The following is a 17728-nucleotide window of genomic DNA, read 5'->3' on the forward strand; positions in this document are numbered from 1 at the left end:
TAATAATAATAATAATAATAATAATAATAATAATAATAATAAATATTGTATTGGTTTTATATTCTTTTTTAACTAATTTCATGTATTATTTTGTTTCTGGTGTTGTTCCCTGCCTCGATCCAGAGGGAGAAGCGTGTAATAAATTATTATTATTATTATTATTATTATTATTATTATTATTATTATTAAAGTCATTATGGTTTGATAACAAAAGCAAAGCATTGCGGAAGAAGCTGAAAAAGCCAATGGGAAGAGCTCACTCTCTTCCTGAAAGCAGTGCGCATAGTTCCATGTTAAAACTCCTATGAGCATACAATAAGGCAGTGCGATTGCGCAATAAAGGCCTCCCCTATAAGTACCCTATGTCTCTGAGGGGGTTCCTCTTGCCAAGGATGTCTCTTGTCTCAAAAGACCATAGGTGTCTTCATGCTTTTAAATGCCATGCATCTGAGTCTGTGGCCGCTGAGAATCATTCTGAATATGTACCTACTGACTTGTTGTTTTTTAATTGCATGTTGCATGTAAAGTAAGGACATCTTCTAAGGTCCGAGTAAAAATCAGCTTCAGGCTTCTGGGATTTGGGACTTCCTACCTGATTTTTCCTCCCACCTCTACCGGAAAGTTCAGAATTTGGGGAGACTTACAGGTAAATTATGTTCCTGTGGTTCTTTCTCCTCCAAACGCCTCCGCTTCGCAGGGACACCCTGGGCCTGCAATAGAAAGGTTCACCAACAGGTCAACAACTGGCAGATCAAATCCAGGATGACTGAGAACGTGTCAACATTTTAGGGGAGATACAGGGTGGGCAGAAGAGAGGCCACTGCGGGAGCACTGGCTAATTTCTCCTGAGGCACCTAGTGCACACCATGGTAATTGATCATCTCACCTCTTCATCAGTAAGGATTAGTGGGTCTCCTCTCCTTTTCCTTGAGCTCCTTGATTTAATGTCGGGGAGGTTCCCTTCAGTCTAAAGCGAAGGAAATAATGAGATCAGGCAGGCAGTCCGCATTCCCCTCAACTGTCCCTTCATGCTATTTCGTATCTTCGTTCCTCTCCTCTCCTCTCCTCTCCTCTCCCTCTGAACAGCCTGTGTTCCCCCTCATTTAATGACTCTGGGGATGATGGAGGTGGGAAAGGAGATGTCAGAGAAGGTGATCTTACCTGAGCAGGTTGTTGTGCCGTTGTTTTCGTTGATGGCCCAGCTCTTGGTGGAGAAGATGGAAGGGACTGTTTCAGTGGAGGAGATGATGTTGCAGGTGAAGGACACGAGGATGCAGAAAGAGGAGAGGATGGAGAAGGAGAAGATGGTGGGGAACAAGCCTCTGGTGATGACGGTGATTGGTTGGATGATCCCAAGTCCTGTGAATATACCAGTGCAGAAACTTCACTTTGGTCTATAGTATAATTGATCACTTCCCATCTTTCACCACTCAAGCTCCACTACCTGTATGTTCATTTGGCTTAGGGGCTGCCCTTGGGAAAGTCAGGGAACACATTTGGCAAAAAAGAAATCAATCCCCCGCCCCCCTGGACATACCTCAGCTTCCTTCTGAACCATTATGACCAGGGAGAGGGGAGGAAACACTGGGCCTCCCACCCACATAACACATAGCTTATGCAGGAGTACATATTTCCCCTATCCCACATTGTCAGACAGGTGACGTAGATGTCAGTGGCATAAAGTTTCTAATTCTCAACCCAACAGCCTGATGAATCATGAAAACCTCCCACAAATTGAGCAACCAAAAACATCACTTTGCTAATTTCTGCTTGCTGCTCATCTCCAAACCACAGCCAGTTAGAGTTTCATTGTTCAATCATGATTGTTTTATTGTATTTTGTTGTAAATCTATTATTATGCAAACCGCTTGCATCTTTTTATTGGAAAGTGGTATAAACATCTGCATAATAAACAAGAAATTAATATATTGTCTCCTCTCTTTAGCCAAACAGCCAGTAGAGAAGAGCCACTGACCTCACTTTCCTCCACCACCGTGGCCCAAGTCCCTTCAGATGAAGTCCATTTATTCTGTGAAGCAAAGAAGAGTAACTATTAAATCCCAAGGGTTTACATTCACATCCACCGTGAATTCACCACCCATTTTGATTTGCATCTTGAGGAAAAGCCCCCCCCTCCCCGGGGAAAAAGGGGTCTCTGGGCTGCTGCTGGCACTAAGAAATGGAAGGAGGCACTTCTTCAGTCTCTGCCTTTGTCGGCTGCCTGCCACGCCACCCCTCCCTGCCCCTGCTCGTGGCACTGCGCGAGATTCTTTGTGACCTGGTTGCACCCAAAGGAGCTGGGCCCAGTGGCGGAGGGTTGTCAGGGGAGAGTCCTCTGGACTCCCGGACCCAGTCCGACACCCGTAACATCCTACACTAGAACGCCCCCATTCAGGCCTTGCTCCTTGGCCCTTCGCTGACTCCCTCCTCCACCATCCATCAGCAATGTTAGAGCTGAAGAAGACTTACTTGCAAGGCTCTCAGGGCCGCTGCAACTGCCTGGGTTTGTGCACCGCTAGGGGCAGATGTTTCCTGGAACAAGTCAGTCAACAGATCAATCCTGCATGAAATTTCCTAACCAAAGAGCCTGATTCATCATGCAAATTTGCCAGTTATATGAATCCCCCCTCTCTTTAACACCACCCTGCAGCAAACACAACCTGCGTTGGCCACTGACCTTGTTTCCCAAGCAGGCTGCTTGCTGTGGAGGAGAAGAGACCGATGGTTGTGCCTGAAGGAAAGGGAAGAATAGGGAGTACAGTAAGCTGCAGTGAATCCTCCTCTGATTTGACTTCCCCAATCTGATGCCCTCCCAATGTCCTGGATTACAACTCCCAGCAAGACCCAGGCGCCTGGAGAAAGCTGCATCGTACGTGAGGCGAAGCACTGAAAGACTCTAGACAGGATTTGGTGGTTTCTCAGAGGGAGGGACAGTCCTGAGCCTCCCCCTCTGCTGAGCTGGGCCTCCTTGTTCCCAGAACAGAGACCTGGAGTTATTCCGAGCGCTCTGCTCTGATGACAGAGGGAGCTGAGAACCCTCCCAGGAGTTTGGTCCTTGGGGAGAGTCCCGCTCCCCTCCGGAAGTTACATGGGACCTGAAGAAGAGTTGCGTGCAGAGCTTCCATCATTAGGGGCCTCTGCTGATACACAGGGCTTCTCCTTACTGTGTGGCCTTCTCCTTGCCTGGCTCGAATGCCCTTGGATGACCTCAGTGACCAGGCAGGTTGATGGGGAGAAGGTGCTCTCTCAGGTATCTTGGTCCTAAGTTATTTAGGGCTTTGTACACTAGTACACAAACCTTATACCTGGCCTGAATAGGTAGCCAGTGCAGTTGCCTCAGCATGGAGTTACATGCTGGAAGGTATCAGCTCTGGACAGCAGCTGAGATCCGGAGAAACTTTAAGGGCAGCTCCACATAGAGCACATTGCAGTAATCCAGTCTTGAGGTTACCTATGCCTGTACCACCGTGGCCAAGCTATCCCTGTCCAGGACAGGCTGTAGCTGGTGATCCAGCTGAAGCTGGTAAAAAGCACTCTGAGCCTGCAGCGACAGAGATGGACATAAGAGTACCCCAAAACTAGGAACTTGATCTCTCAGAGGGAGAGATCAAGCTCTTCAAAGCTCTTCACGGTCTAGCTCCTGCCTATCTCTCCTCTCCCATCTCACACTATTGCCCCGCTCGTGCTCTCCGCTCCTCTGATGCCATGCTTCTCGCCTGCCCAAGGACCTCCACTTCCCTTACTCGGCTTCGTCCTTTTTCTTCTGCTGCCCCTTACGCCTGGAACGCTCTTCCAGAACACTTGAGAACTACAAACTCAATCACAGCTTTTAAAACTCAGCTAAAAACTTTTCTTTTCCCTATAGCTTTTAAATATTGAGTTAGCTTCACCCTACCCGGTGCCTGTTTACACTTCCTTGTGTCTGTTTGCATTCTCCTTCCCTCTTTATTGTTTACTACAACTTTATTAGATTGTAAGCCTATGCGGCAGGGTCTTGCTATTTACTGTGTTATCTGTACAGCACCATTTACATTGATGGTGCTATATAAATAAATAAATAAATAAATAAATAAATAAATAAATAATAATAATAATAATAATGAGTGCAACCCCATCCAGTGTCTCCTGTTTGGCTGTTGCTTCTGAAAGAGGCACAGAGTCAGTTTATGTATCTTTCGTGTGTGTGTGTGTGTGTGTGTGTGTGTGTGAATATGCGTTTATGTTTTCTGTATCTATGCACTGCATATTGTAAAAGGAGAAGGTTGTGTTTGTACTTGAGTTTTCTACCATGGAAGAGATTTCAGTCTTTTGATTGCAGGAAAGCAAAGAAGATGATTTCCATTCAAATATGTGGTGAAATATGTTTTTGCATTATTATTGTACATTATTGACTCTGTGTGTGTGTGTGTGTGTGTGTGTGTGTGTGTGTGTGCGTAGTGTGTGAGTGTTCAGTATTGGGGGCCGAGAAGGAGGCTCACTACCGACCGTTACTTTGGGGCTTAGCCTGGCCTTCAGCTGGCTTTGCTGTGTGGCTCTGAGGATATCCTCATTAGCAGGGGAAGCATCATTATTTTGTGGTGTGTGGCGCACACGCACACCCCATCCCACTGTTCACTCATGATTCTCTGTGGAATGGAAGTTGTCCCTGGGACAAGAGAATGTGGGTGCAGAGAAGTGTATTTGTGAGGCTACAATGTCCCCACACTGTCCTTTCTCTGTGCAATCTTAATGTTCATGTGCCTCAGTTCTCCCTTTCTGTGGTTTGCATTACTTGCTGTCGGGGATTCAAAGATTGTTCCGCCTCCAGGACCCCTTAGTTCTGCCTCTGTTGACCTGTCCTAACCTCACCACTCAAATTAGCCGACAGGCTCCACTACTCAGGCACAAATGTGAATTCTGGGGAAGACACTGAATCATCAACCCCTAAATCTAAATTCAGTGCTGGGGTCAGAATGCAGCATTCCATGACTCTGCCACAGCTAAATGCCTGGGTGGTATTTATCCTAACCCCTGCTACTGGTGTGAACTTAGTATTGCAAGCCTATTGGGATATATGTTCCACACTAGACTTTTTATTTTAACAACTGGTGTAAGTTTCAATAATAGAAAGGCAATACTGTGAGTATTATTTTAATATCATTTCACAGATAAAATCTCTTGGATAAGAGCCAATTTAGATGCCGTCGTTATAACAGAAGCTGAAGCCGAAGTGTCCAGCAACTCTGTGAGTAGGATTACACGGGATCAGTTCCAGTTGGTGAGTACTGAGGATGTGGACAAGCTGCTTGGACGAGTAAGGAAGACAACTTGTCCTCTCGATCCCTGTCCTTTTGTGCTGGTCACCCAGGGAGGAGATGCAGTTAGATTATATCTACAACGTATTATTAATGCATCTCTCGGGGAGGGGAGTTTTCCACCATGTTTAAAAGAAGCAGTGGTATGGCCACTTTAAAAAAAAACACTCCCTGGACCCGTGGACCTTAATAATTACAGACTGGTATTAAACCTTCAATTCTGGGCAAGGTGATTGAGAGGGCAGTTGCCTTCCAAATCCAAGCAGTTTTGGATGATACAGATTTTCTAGACCCATTTCAAACCGGCTTTAGAGTGGAATATGGAGTTGAGACCGCTATGGTCGCCTTAGTGGATGATCTCCACCTGAGTATTGACAGGGGGAGTATGTCCCTGCTGGTACTTCTGGACCTTTCAGTGGCTTCCAATACCATTGACCATTGTATCCTTCTGGAACGCCTGAGGGCTTTAGGGATCGAGGGCACTGTGCTCCAATGGTTCCGGTCCTACCTCTCAGGTAGATTCCAGATGGTGATGCTTGGGGATAGTTGCTCCTCAAAAAAGGAGCTATTGTCTGTCATACCACAAGGTGCCATCCTAACCACAAGGCTGTTTAACATCTACATGAAACCGCTGACTGAGATAATCCAGAGGCATGGGGTGGGGTGTTATCAGTATGCTGATGACATCCAAATATATTTCTCTATGCCTTCAATAACAGCATCAGCTAAGGATAGTGTGTCTCCTCTGAATGGAGGTGGTAATGGGCTGGATGAGGAAAAGCAAACTGAAGCTGAATCCAGACAAAACAGAGGTGCTTGCTGTCAAGGGCTCTGACCTAAGTTTAGAGGTGTGTCAACCACTTCTGGATGGGGCTACACTCCCCCTTAAAGACTGTTTGCAGTTTGGGGCTGCTCCTGGATCCATCACTGCAAATGACAGTCCAGATAGATGCGACGGCCAGGAGTGCCTACTATCAGCTTCGGCTGTTGCGCCAGTTGTGACCTTTTCTAGAGTTGGAAGACCTAAACTCGGATAGTTCGCCCCTCTCAACCCCAACCGTGGCTCACCTCTTTCCTCCGCTACCTTCGCTCTTGTTCCCGGGCAGCCGAACGCCTGTGGCGTAAGACCAAGGACTGGGCGGACTTTGTCCACTACAAATTTGTTCTCTCCTCTTTCTCTTCTGCCATTTCACTGGCCAAACAGCAGCACTACTCAACGTTGATCCAGTCAAATGCTAAGCACCCTCAGCGGCTCTTCGCGTCCTTCAATTCTCTTCTGAAGCCTAATCCGCCATCTCTCCCCGCCTCCCTGTCTGCCAACGACTTTGCCTCTTTCTTCAATGCTAAAATCCAAACTATACGCTCCGATCTAGCCAACTCTGCTCCGCTTCCAGCTCCTGTCCCTCACCTGTCAGCTCCTCCTTCAACTCTCTCGGCATTCCCTTCGGTCTCAGCTGATGAACTGTCTAAAATACTGCGCTCATCGAAGCCTTCCACTTGTTCCCGTGATCCGATTCCCTCTCGCGTCTTTATTAATCTTATCCCCGCTATCCTCCCATCCTTGCTTCACATCATTAATTCTTCTCTGTCCTCTGGTTCATTTCCTTCTGCTTTTAAACATGCTACAGTCTCTCCCATTCTCAAAAAACCCACTCTTGATCGACTATCCCTGTCTAACTACCGACCTGTCTCCCTCTTGCCCTTTGTCTCAAAGATCCTGGAACGTCTGGTCTACTCTCGTTGTCTTGACTTTCTCTCTAATAACTCTGCTCTGGATCCCTTTCAATCTGGCTTCCGTCCTTTGCATTCCACTGAAACAGCCCTTACCAAGATCACCAATGATCTTCTTACTGCCAAGTCTAAAGGCCATTATTCTGTTCTTATTCTCCTTGATCTAACCGCAGCCTTTGACACGGTTGATCACGATCTTCTCTTAGATTCCCTCCACGACCTTGGACTCTGTGGCTCTGTCTATAACTGGTTCGCCTCCTATCTAGAGGGTCGCTCTTTCAGCGTGTCGGCTAACGGCAGCTCGTCCTCCTCTTTTCCCCTTTCAGTTGGGGTTCCGCAAGGCTCGGTGCTTGGCCCGTTGTTGTTCTCTCTATACATGCTGCCCTTGGGCAAGCTCATTCAATCTCACGGCCTCCAATATCACCTGTATGCCGATGATACACAATTATATCTTTCATCTCCGGAACTTTCTCCAGATGTTCACGATCGTATCTCGGCATGTCTTTCAGATATCTCAGCCTGGCTGCTTCATCGTCGTTTGAAACTTAACATGGCAAAGACTGAACTGCTAGTTTTTCCTCCTAAACCTTCTCCTCACCTCTCATTCTCCCTTACTGTCAACGATGTCATGCTTACTCCGGTCAAGGAAGCTCGTAGTCTTGGCTTTATATTTGACTCCTCGCTCTCCTTTACTCCTCACATCGAGGCAGTAGCTAAATCCTGTCGTTTCTTCCTGTATAATATTGCCAGGATTCGACCATTTTTGTCTGTCTCTTCTGCCAAGACTCTCGTTCACGCACTGGTTATCTCTCGGTTGGACTACTGCAACCTTCTTCTCTCTGGCCTTCCTTCGTCTCACATCAGTCCGCTGGTCTCTGTCCACCACTCTGCCGCTAAGATCATCTTCTTGGCCCGCCGCTCTGACCATGTCACTCCACTTCTGAAATCTCTTCATTGGCTTCCAATTCACTCCAGAATCCAATATAAACTTCTCCTACTGACCTTCAAAGCTCTTCACTGCCTAGCTCCTGCCTATCTCTCCTCTCTCATCTCACACTATCGCCCCGCTCGGGCTCTCCGCTCCTCCGATGCCATGCTTCTCGCCTGCCCAAGGACCTCCACTTCCCTTACTCGGCTTCGTCCTTTTTCTTCTGCTGCCCCTTACGCCTGGAACGCTCTTCCAGAACACTTGAGAACTACAAACTCAATCACTGCTTTTAAGACTCAGCTCAAAACTTTTCTTTTCCCTATAGCCTTCAAATATTGAGTTTGTTCTGACTTTACACTGTTGGTTTTGCCCTACCCTGTGCCTGTTTACACTTCCCTGTGCCTGTTTGCATTCTCCTTCCCTCTTTATTGTTTACTACAACTTATTAGATTGTAAGCCTATGCGGCAGGGTCTTGCTATTTACTGTGTTATCTGTACAGCACCATGTACATTGATGGTGCTATATAAATAAATAAATAATAATAATAATAATAATAATAATAATAATAATAGTGCACGCGCTGGTAACCTCAAGGCTTGACTTCTGCAATGAGCTCTACATAGGGCTACCGTTGTACCTAGTTCGGAAACATCAACTAGTTCAAAATATGGCAACCAGGTTGGTCACCAGTACGTCTAGAAGTGAGCATATTACCCCAATATTAAAATCACTCCACTGGCTGCCAATTAGTTTCCGGGCAAAGTACAAAGTGTTGGTCATTACCTTTAAAGCCCTACTTGATTTGGGTCCAGGTTATCTACGGGATCACCTTCTCCCATACAGTCCGCCCTGCACACTTAGGTCCTCTGGGGAGAACTGACTTCAGTCAGTCAAAACTAGGTTGACATCAGTTTCCCACAGGACCTTTTCTTCTGTGGCTCCTGGATTGTGGAATGGCCTGTTGATTCCTGTACTAATGTTGTTCCCTGACTCGATCCAAAGGGAGAGGTGGGTAAGAAATAATAATAATAATAATAATAATAATAATAATAATAATAATAATAAATATTGTATTGGTTTTTTATTCTCTTTTAACTAATTTCATGTATTATTTTGTTTCTGGTGTTGTTCCCTGCCTTGATCCAGAGGGAGAAGTGTGTAATAAATTATTATTATTATTATTATTATTATTATTATTATTATTATTATAGTCATGATGGTTTGATAACAAATGCAGAGCATTGCAGAAGAAGCTGAAAGAGCCAATGGGAAGAGCTCACTCTGTTCGTAAAAGCAGTGCACATAGTTCCATGTTAAAACTCCTATGAGCATACAATAAGGCAGTGCAATTGCGCAATAAAGGCCTCCCCTATAAGTACCCTATGTCTCTGAGGGGGTTCCTCTTGCCAAGGATGTCTCTTGTCTCAAAAGATCATAGGTGCCTTCATGCTTGCAAATGCCATGCATCCGAGTCTGTGGCCGCTGAGAATCATTCTGAATATGTACCTACTGACTTGTTGTTTTTTAATTGCATGTTGCATGTAAAGTAAGAACATCTTCTTATGTCTTGCGGGGGTGGGAGACGTAAATTTTGAGGCAACAATGGATGAAGGCCAATGCACCACAGTACAGAGAACAGCTCCAACAGTGTCCCAAAATAGTGTCTGCAACAAGGTAGGAACAAAGCCAGACTATAAAACACATGGTCTTCGATGTCTATATACTAATGCCCAGAGCATGGGAAACAAACAGAATGAACTTGAACTCTTATTACATGAAGGCAAATACGACTTGATAGGTATAACTGAAACTTGGTGGGATGACTCCCATGACTGGAATATAGCAATTGAAGGATATAACTTGTTCAAAAAGAACAGAAGAAATAGAAAGGGAGGTGGAGTTGCACTATATGTTAAAAATACCTATGCCTGCACAGAAAACAGGCGGATGAGACTGGGAGCCCCGTCGAGAGCGTCTGGATTAAAATAAATGGGGCTAGGAATAAAAAGACTATGATAATCGGAGTCTACTACCGACCACCCAATCAAGGAGAAGACGAGGACGAAACTTTTGAGAAACAAATTGCCAGTGTTTCAAGGAAGTGTGATGTAGTAGTGATGGGGGACTTCAATTACCCTGATATCTGTTGGGAGACCATTACTGCCAAAAGCGGCCCTTCCAAGAAATTCCTGACATGTATGGGTGATAACTTTCTCCTACAGAAAGTGGTGGAAGGAACTAGAGGATCGGCAATCCTTGACTTGTTATTGACCAATAGGGATGACTTAGTGGATAAAGTGGCAGTTACGGGAACTCTGGGGGAAAGTGACCACGTCATACTTGAATTCTTGATTATGAAGGAGACAAAAGTCGAGCGTAGCCATACACGTACTCTGGGTTTTAGGAAAGCTGATTTTAATAAACTCAGAACTATAATAAGTAAGGTCCCGTGGCAAGGGAGCCTAAAAAGAAAAGGAGTGCAGGATGGGTGGGAGTATCTAAAAAATGAAATTTTAAAGGCACAGTTACAAACAATTCCAACAAGGAGAAAAGATAGAAGACAACAGAGGAAACCAATGTGGCTCCAAAAAAGCTTATTGTTGAACTGAAAACAAAAAGGGATACATATAGGAAGTGGAAGGAAGGCCAGGCTACAAAAGAAGAGTACAGACAAGTGGCGCAGAAGTGCTGAAATGGCGTCAGGAAGGCTAAAGCTCAGAATGAGCTGAGATTAGCGAGGGATGCTAAAAGCAATAAAAAGGCTTTCTTCAGATACGTGAGTAGTAAAAGACAGAGGAAAGAAATGATGGTTCAACTGCTTAATGAGGATGGCAAATTGATAACAGACGACAAACAAAAGGCTGAAGTGCTCAATTCCTACTTTGCCTCGGTCTTCTCCCAAAAGCGGGTCTATGACCCCCCTGGAAAAAGTGTAGCAGAAGTTGAGGGGGCAGGATTGCAGTTTGAGATTGATAAACAAATGGTCAAAGAACACCTAATTTCCTTGAATGAGTTCAAATCCCCAGGGCCCGATGAACTGCATCCTAGAGTAATGAAGGAGCTACGGAAGAACTCTCAGAACCTTTGTCTATTATCTTTGCAAAATCATGGAAGACGGGTGAGGTGCCGGACGATTGGAGGAGGGCTAACGTTGTCCCTATCTTCAAAAAGGGCAAAAAGGAACCTGGGAACTACAGACCAGTCAGTCTGACATCCATCCCTGGGAAAATTCTGGAGCAGATTATAAAGAAGTCAATCTGTAAACACCTTGAAATCAATGCAGTGATTACTAGAAGCCAACATGGATTTGTCAGGAACAAATCCTGTCAGACTAATTTGATCTCATTTTTTGATAGGATAACCTCCCTTGTGGACTGTGGGAATGCTGTGGATGTCATATATCTTGACTTCAGCAAAGCTTTTGACAAAGTACCACATGACATTCTGATTAACAAACTAGCTAAAAGTGGGCTAGATGGAACAACTATTAGGTGGATCCACAGTTGGCTACAGAATCGGACTCAAAGAGTACTTATCAATGGAACCTTCTCAAACTGGGGAGACGCAACGAGTGGGGTGCCGCAGGGCTCAGTCCTGGGCCCAGTGCTCTTCAACATTTTTATTAATGATTTGGACGAGGAGGTGCAGGGAACGCTGATCAAATTTGCAGATGACACAAAATTGGGTGGGATAGCTAATACCCTGGAAGACAGAAACAAACTTCAAAGTGATCTTGATAGGCTGGAGTGCTGGGCTGAAAACAACAGAATGAAATTTAATAGGGATAAATGCCAAGTTCTACATTTAGGGAATAGAAACCAAATGCACAGTTACAAGATGGGGGACACTTGGCTCAGCAATACTACAAACGAGAAAGATCGTGGAATTGTTGTAGATCACAAGCTGAATATGAGCCAACAGTGCGATATGGCTGCAAGAAAGGCAAATGCTATTTTGGGCTGCATTAATAGAAGTATAGCTTCCAAATCACGTGAGGTACTGGTTCCTCTCTATTCAGCCCTGGTTAGGCCTCATCTAGAGTATTGTGTCCAGTTCTGGGCTCCACAATTCAAGAAAGACGCAGACAAGCTGGAGCGTGTTCAGAAGAGGGCAACCAGGATGATCAGAGGTCTAGAAACAAAGCCCTATGAAGAGAGACTGAAAGAACTGGGCATGTTTAGCCTGGAGAAGAGAAGATTGAGGGGAGACATGATAGCACTCTTTAAATACTTATAAGGTTGTCACACAGAGGAGGGCCAGGATCTCTTCTCGATCCTCCCAGAGTGCAGGACACGGAATAACGGGCTCAAGTTAAAGGAAGCCAGATTCCGGCTGGACATCAGGAAAAACTTCCTGACTGTTAGAGCAGTGCGACGGTGGAATCAGCTACCTAGGGAGGTTGTGGGCTCTCCCACACTAGAGGCCTTCAAGAGGCAGCTGGACAACCATCTGTCAGGGATGCTTTAGGGTGGATTCCTGCATTGAGCAGGGGGTTGGACTCGATGGCCTTGTAGGCCCCTCCCAACTCTGCTATTCTATGATTCTATGATTCTATGATTCCTGCATTGAGCAGGGGGTTGGACTCGATGGCCTTGTAGGCCCCTTCCAACTCTGCTATTCTATGATTCTATGATTCTATGATTCTAAGGTCCGAGTAAAAATCAGCTTCAGGCTTCTGAGATTTGGGACTTCCTACCTGATTTTTCCTCCCACCTCTACAAGAAAGTTCAGAATTTGGGGAGACTTACAGGCAAATTATGTTCCTGTGGTTCTTTCTTCTCCAAACGCCTCCGCTTCGCAGGAACACCCTGGGCCTGCAATAGAAAGGTTCACCAACAGGTCAACAACTGGCAGATCAAATCCAGGATGACTGAGAACGTTTTAGGGGAGATACAGGGTGGGCAGAATGGAAGAGTACTGGCCAATTTCTCCCCCTGCGGGAGCACTGGCCAATTTCTCCTCAGGCACCTAGTGCACACCATGGTAATTGATCACCTTACCTCTTCCTCTGTTAATGGCTCTCCTCTGCGTTTCCTTGACTCCCTGGATTTTATGAAAGGGAGGTTCCCTTCAGTCTAAAGCGAAGGAAATAATGAGATCAGGCAGGCAGTCCGCATTCCCCTCGAGTGTCCCTTCATGCTATTTCCTATCTTCGTTCCTCCATCTCTATAACCGCCCCCTCCCCACCAGTCTGCAGATCCATGCAACCTTATTTACTTCGCATAAATTTTTCTAAACTTGCCTTTTTGGTCTTCGCTCCTGACCTGGGGCCAGTCATCCACCCTGTCCAACTAACCTACTTCAGGGGCTGGTCTGAGACTCAATTAGAAAGTTGGAGGGGATGGAGAGAACCATCTATGCCTCAACAAGATATTTGGAAGAAAGACTGAGGCCTTAGCTAGACCTAAGGTTTATCCCGGGATCGTCCCGGGGTCATCCCTGTTCATGTCAATGACGCAGAGGGGATCCTGGGAGCAGGCAGGGATGACCCCGGGATGATCCTGGGATAAACCTTAGGTCTAGCTAAGGCCTGAATGTGAATGTAGTAAATAAATGTGGAAAATAAGATACAGACATTTTTAACCTTATTTGGAGGATTCATTGGCCATCTTTCTCTTATTGGTCAAATAGCCAACTCTTCAGCTACATGTTTGTAAAACTGGAATTCCAGCTGAAAACAAGAATGAACTACTCAACTCAGCCCACTTGTGTCCTCGAGAAATGGGAGAGGGGGAGGTAGATCATGGTCTGCCTGGGGGAGACTGGCCCATTTCCAGTGGACCACCTAGGGCCTGGCTGTGCTTCTGACTCCTGCAATTCTGGCTGGATTCACAGGGCCCAGGGATGAACAGATTTTGTCCAATCTTTCCGCATACATTTTGTGGATGGTCAGGGCCGGTCAGGGCCGGACACCCCATTTTCAGACATGGAGTGTTCTCCGACATTTTGACAGATAAAAACTTGGAAGCAGGCACATCTGCATTCATGGCAAGTTTCAAGCAGATTCCATCATCCCCTGATTTTTTGGGGGGGGCTTTAACCTCCAACGCAGCACCCCTAACCCCAATTCAAACACCCCTTTCAATATATCCGTCAATTTTCATGTTAGAAAGCTCAAGTTAGGCACCATGACACCTCATGCATGTATACACACGCATGCCAAGACTCAAGCCAATCTAAGCCTCCCCTGATTTTGGGGGAATTTTTGAAAATCGGAAAATCTCTAGGATTTAAAGCTGCAGACAGCTCAATGGGGCCATTTCAAAGGAAATCCCAACACGCCATGAACTGGGGAGTAGATATACCTAAATATGAATCTTCTTCCACACTTGAAAAATTTATTTGGAACTTCAAAAAGTCTAAGTGAGCGCAGGAAGGACTTATCCCCTGAGTCAAAGCAAGACACACACAAACCATCCCTGCGAGGCGGGCAGGGGAGGAGGAAGGAAGGCAAGCAGGCAGCAGACATTTCTGGAGGCACAAGGAAGTGCGGCAAGGATGGCTTGTTTCTTTCTAAGCCAGCAGTAACGCATTGCAAACCAACCCTGCGAGGCGGGTGTAAGGAGTGAGCAAAGGATGGCTTGTTTCTAAGCCAGCAGTAACGCATTGCAAACCAACCCTGCGAGGCGGGTGCAAGGAGTGAGCAAAGGATGGCTTGTTTCTTTCTAAGCCAGCAGTAACACATTGCAAACCAACCCTGTGAGGTGGGTGCAAGGAGTGAGCAAAGGATGGCTTGTTTCTTTCTAAGCCAGCAGTAACGCATTGCAAACCATCCCTGTGAGGCGGTCACAGAGGAGGAGGAGAGGCGGGCAGAGAGCCAGATCTATATGCCATAGATCTATATATAGATCTATATGCTATAGATCTAGTATGGGGGAATCAGTCCCGGCAGATGCCCCACCACAGCAGCACCCCAGGGGGAAGGCAGGCAGGCAGCAGACATTTCTGGGGGCACAAGGAAGTGAGCCAAAGATAGTTTCATAGCCAGTAATGCAAACCATCCCTGTGAGGCGGGAGCAGCACAGAGAGATGCCTTTTCTTTTGCATCCCATAACTAGGAGGCTAGGAGGATAAGAGTAAAGCTTTGTGATCCTTGCTTCAGAGTTGATTGACTGCACTGTGATCACAGCCATTATTAAACAACAACAACAACAATAGTAACGTTAATAATAGCAGTACTAATTAATATTAATAGCAATAATAATAATAACAACAACAACAATAATAAGGAGTTGAACCACAATGAAAGCCTGCCTGACTTCACTGAAGAGGAAAAGCCAGGAGAGCTTGGGCTATGGGGTGTAAATATAAAATGGAATAAATAAATAAACAAAGGAGGGGTGGAATTAAAAGCAGCAGTGTTGCTGAATAAACAACAAGAAGATTTTTTTAAAAAAGGCTACGTCTGACTTTTACCAGTAAGAGGAACGTGGACGTGCCCAGGGGGAGTGGAATATGCCAATTTTTGACTGGCCCTAAGTAAGTACCAGTCTTAAGAAGCTACCTGTCACTTCAACTCATGACAGGCATTAGCTTCAGTCTCTCCACTGGGCTACTCTGGAGGGCTCTGATGACCCTCCAGGGTGGAAGAGTGTGTGCACTGGGCACGTCCACATGCCCTAGGGGACCTCATCCCCTTGCACCACATCTATTCAGTTGTTCACCAAGGTTAGGGTGGGTAACAGTGCTGCGCTTCCTATCTGTTATTTATTTGCTTAGTATATGATTTCAGGTTGTGTTTGTGCATTTGGTGGGGCTACTGTTTTAAAAAACACTGGGAAAAAGTCCGTTCAGACTAAGAAAGAGAAGTTTCCCAGTATCCCAAGTTACTAAGTATCCTGTTTTGCCTATCCCTTCCTCCAACTTTGGGATCATGTTATCATGACTGGGAATTGAATCTGCCTCTCAGCACTTCAAAAAGGTACCTCTCCCGCTTTTTTTACCCGCTTTTAAAAATATATATAGCAAGCGAACCGCACCACGCAGAGTGCTGAGAGTAGGCTCAAAATGACCCCCAACCACAACTCTCTAAGCGCAAGAAATTTCAGAAAGACAGCTTTAAAAACAACACAGTTATGCCTTAATCTTTTCCGCAATGCAATCCTATGGGCGAAATTATCCAAAATGGCGGGCAGATCGCTCTGCAAAAAGAGAAGCGCTTCTCCTATGGCCGCTTCTCTTCGCCATGCTTCTAAGGGTCCCTGGTTCGCTTCTACTCTGCCTCTGGGCAAGGTGGAGCAGGCCAATTCGCTTCTGATTCTCCGATTCTAAGGGGAGAGGAGCACATCCCTACTTTAAAGCAGGAGTGTAGATCCTGCCCAGGTGTCTTTTGTTCCGTTATCCATTCACTGAAAGAACTATAAGAATTTCATCCCATTTTCACTAATGCACATTAGCATAGATCTAATTATGGGCATCAGTACGGCCCGTTCGTGGAAGTGCGGTTTAGCGCCAATCCCCCTGAAAAGTAAAAAAGAAAAAAGTTCATGGAATCCACGTGGTTTTAAAAAGTTAGTCCTCTGTGGAATTTGCAGGTCAGTTTCCTAGAAATCCCAACTCATTTGATTCTCCTTCATTCCTGGCTGGGCCTTCCTGCGGCCCATTGGGACAGTTTGGCTCAGTTCACATCAATGAGTTTCAGCTGAATTTTCAAAAGGTCCTGAATTATGCACACTTGATTTCTAAATTGACAAGATGTCAGTCAACCACGGGGCTTCTAATAGAACACAAAAGGGGGCCACACAGTAATGAACTGAAGCCACACCTGTTTGGGACTTCTCCATCTGCAGGTACCAGAATCTAGCGTGACCCAGGTCCTGCTCTACTTTTTGAAATGAACAATAGTGAATTAGAACCCTGCTACATGTGTGGGGTCTTCCTCTATTGATTCTGTGGCTAAGACCAAGTTCCTTAGTGGGCATCCCATAACTCCCTTCCAGTCAGACATCACCAATCCATGAAATAAAGGAGACTGCGTCCCTAGTACAGCTGTGGGGGAAATGAAATAGCGAGGCTATCCCAACTCAATTACGGCACTATTAATATGTTGACAGCCCACCTTTCATAGAATCATAGAATAGCAGAGTTGGAAGGGGCCTACAAGGCCATCGAGTCCAACCCCCTGCTCAATTCAGGAATCCTGCATTGATACATTTCTTCATTCTTTCCTGAAGAGAACGCTATTTTGGCCGCATTTTCCCATAGGATTGCATTGGCCGAAGAAACACCTATAACTTCTTTGTTTTTAAAGCTAGATCCCTGAAACTTACTGTGCTTAGAAATTAATCATTTGGGGTTATTTGTGTCAGTTTCCAGAAGTTTTTATTTTGCGCTTTGCTTGTAATTGTTTTTTATTGAATGGGTAAAAGCTGGAGGGGGGAACCTTTTTCCCCCAGCAGTGATAGACAGGTTCATCTCACAATCGTGATAAGTTATCAGCCCATGCATAGCATCCTCCAATCCCAACGTTGGGGAGGGGATACTGAGTAACTTTTCTTTCTTTGTTTTTTGTAGGACTTTTGTCACTTTTGAGTGCATTGGTGAAGCAGTAGCCTGAGCAAACTCACACAACCTTACGTTGCTGCAGTAAAGGAAACCACGCCTATGTTTTAAATAATATACAAAGTAAAATAAAAGATAGGCAACACAGCACTGCAAGGTACCCACAATAACCTTGGCGGACAACTGGATAGCAGTGGTGCAAATGGATGATGGCCTGTACAGCATGTGGACGTGCCCAGTGCCCACTGCCCTTGAGGAACATCAGAACCCTCC

General features: G+C 45.6%; 1 protein-coding gene across 1 annotated transcript in view; it reads left to right on the forward strand.

Annotated features, from left to right (window-relative positions):
• The first annotated feature begins 1193 nt into the window (after window positions 1–1193).
• Window positions 1194–17728, forward strand: part of LOC134409709 (maestro heat-like repeat family member 5) — a 109059-nt gene continuing 92524 nt past the window's right edge. Inside the window, exon 1 of the mRNA XM_063142599.1 lies at window positions 1194–1341. Coding sequence (XP_062998669.1) covers window positions 1194–1341 — 148 coding nt within the window. The remainder of the gene's footprint in view (window positions 1342–17728) is intronic.

Source organism: Elgaria multicarinata, chromosome 16, assembly GCF_023053635.1.
Source record: "Elgaria multicarinata webbii isolate HBS135686 ecotype San Diego chromosome 16, rElgMul1.1.pri, whole genome shotgun sequence".
NCBI lineage: Eukaryota > Metazoa > Chordata > Lepidosauria > Squamata > Anguidae > Elgaria > Elgaria multicarinata.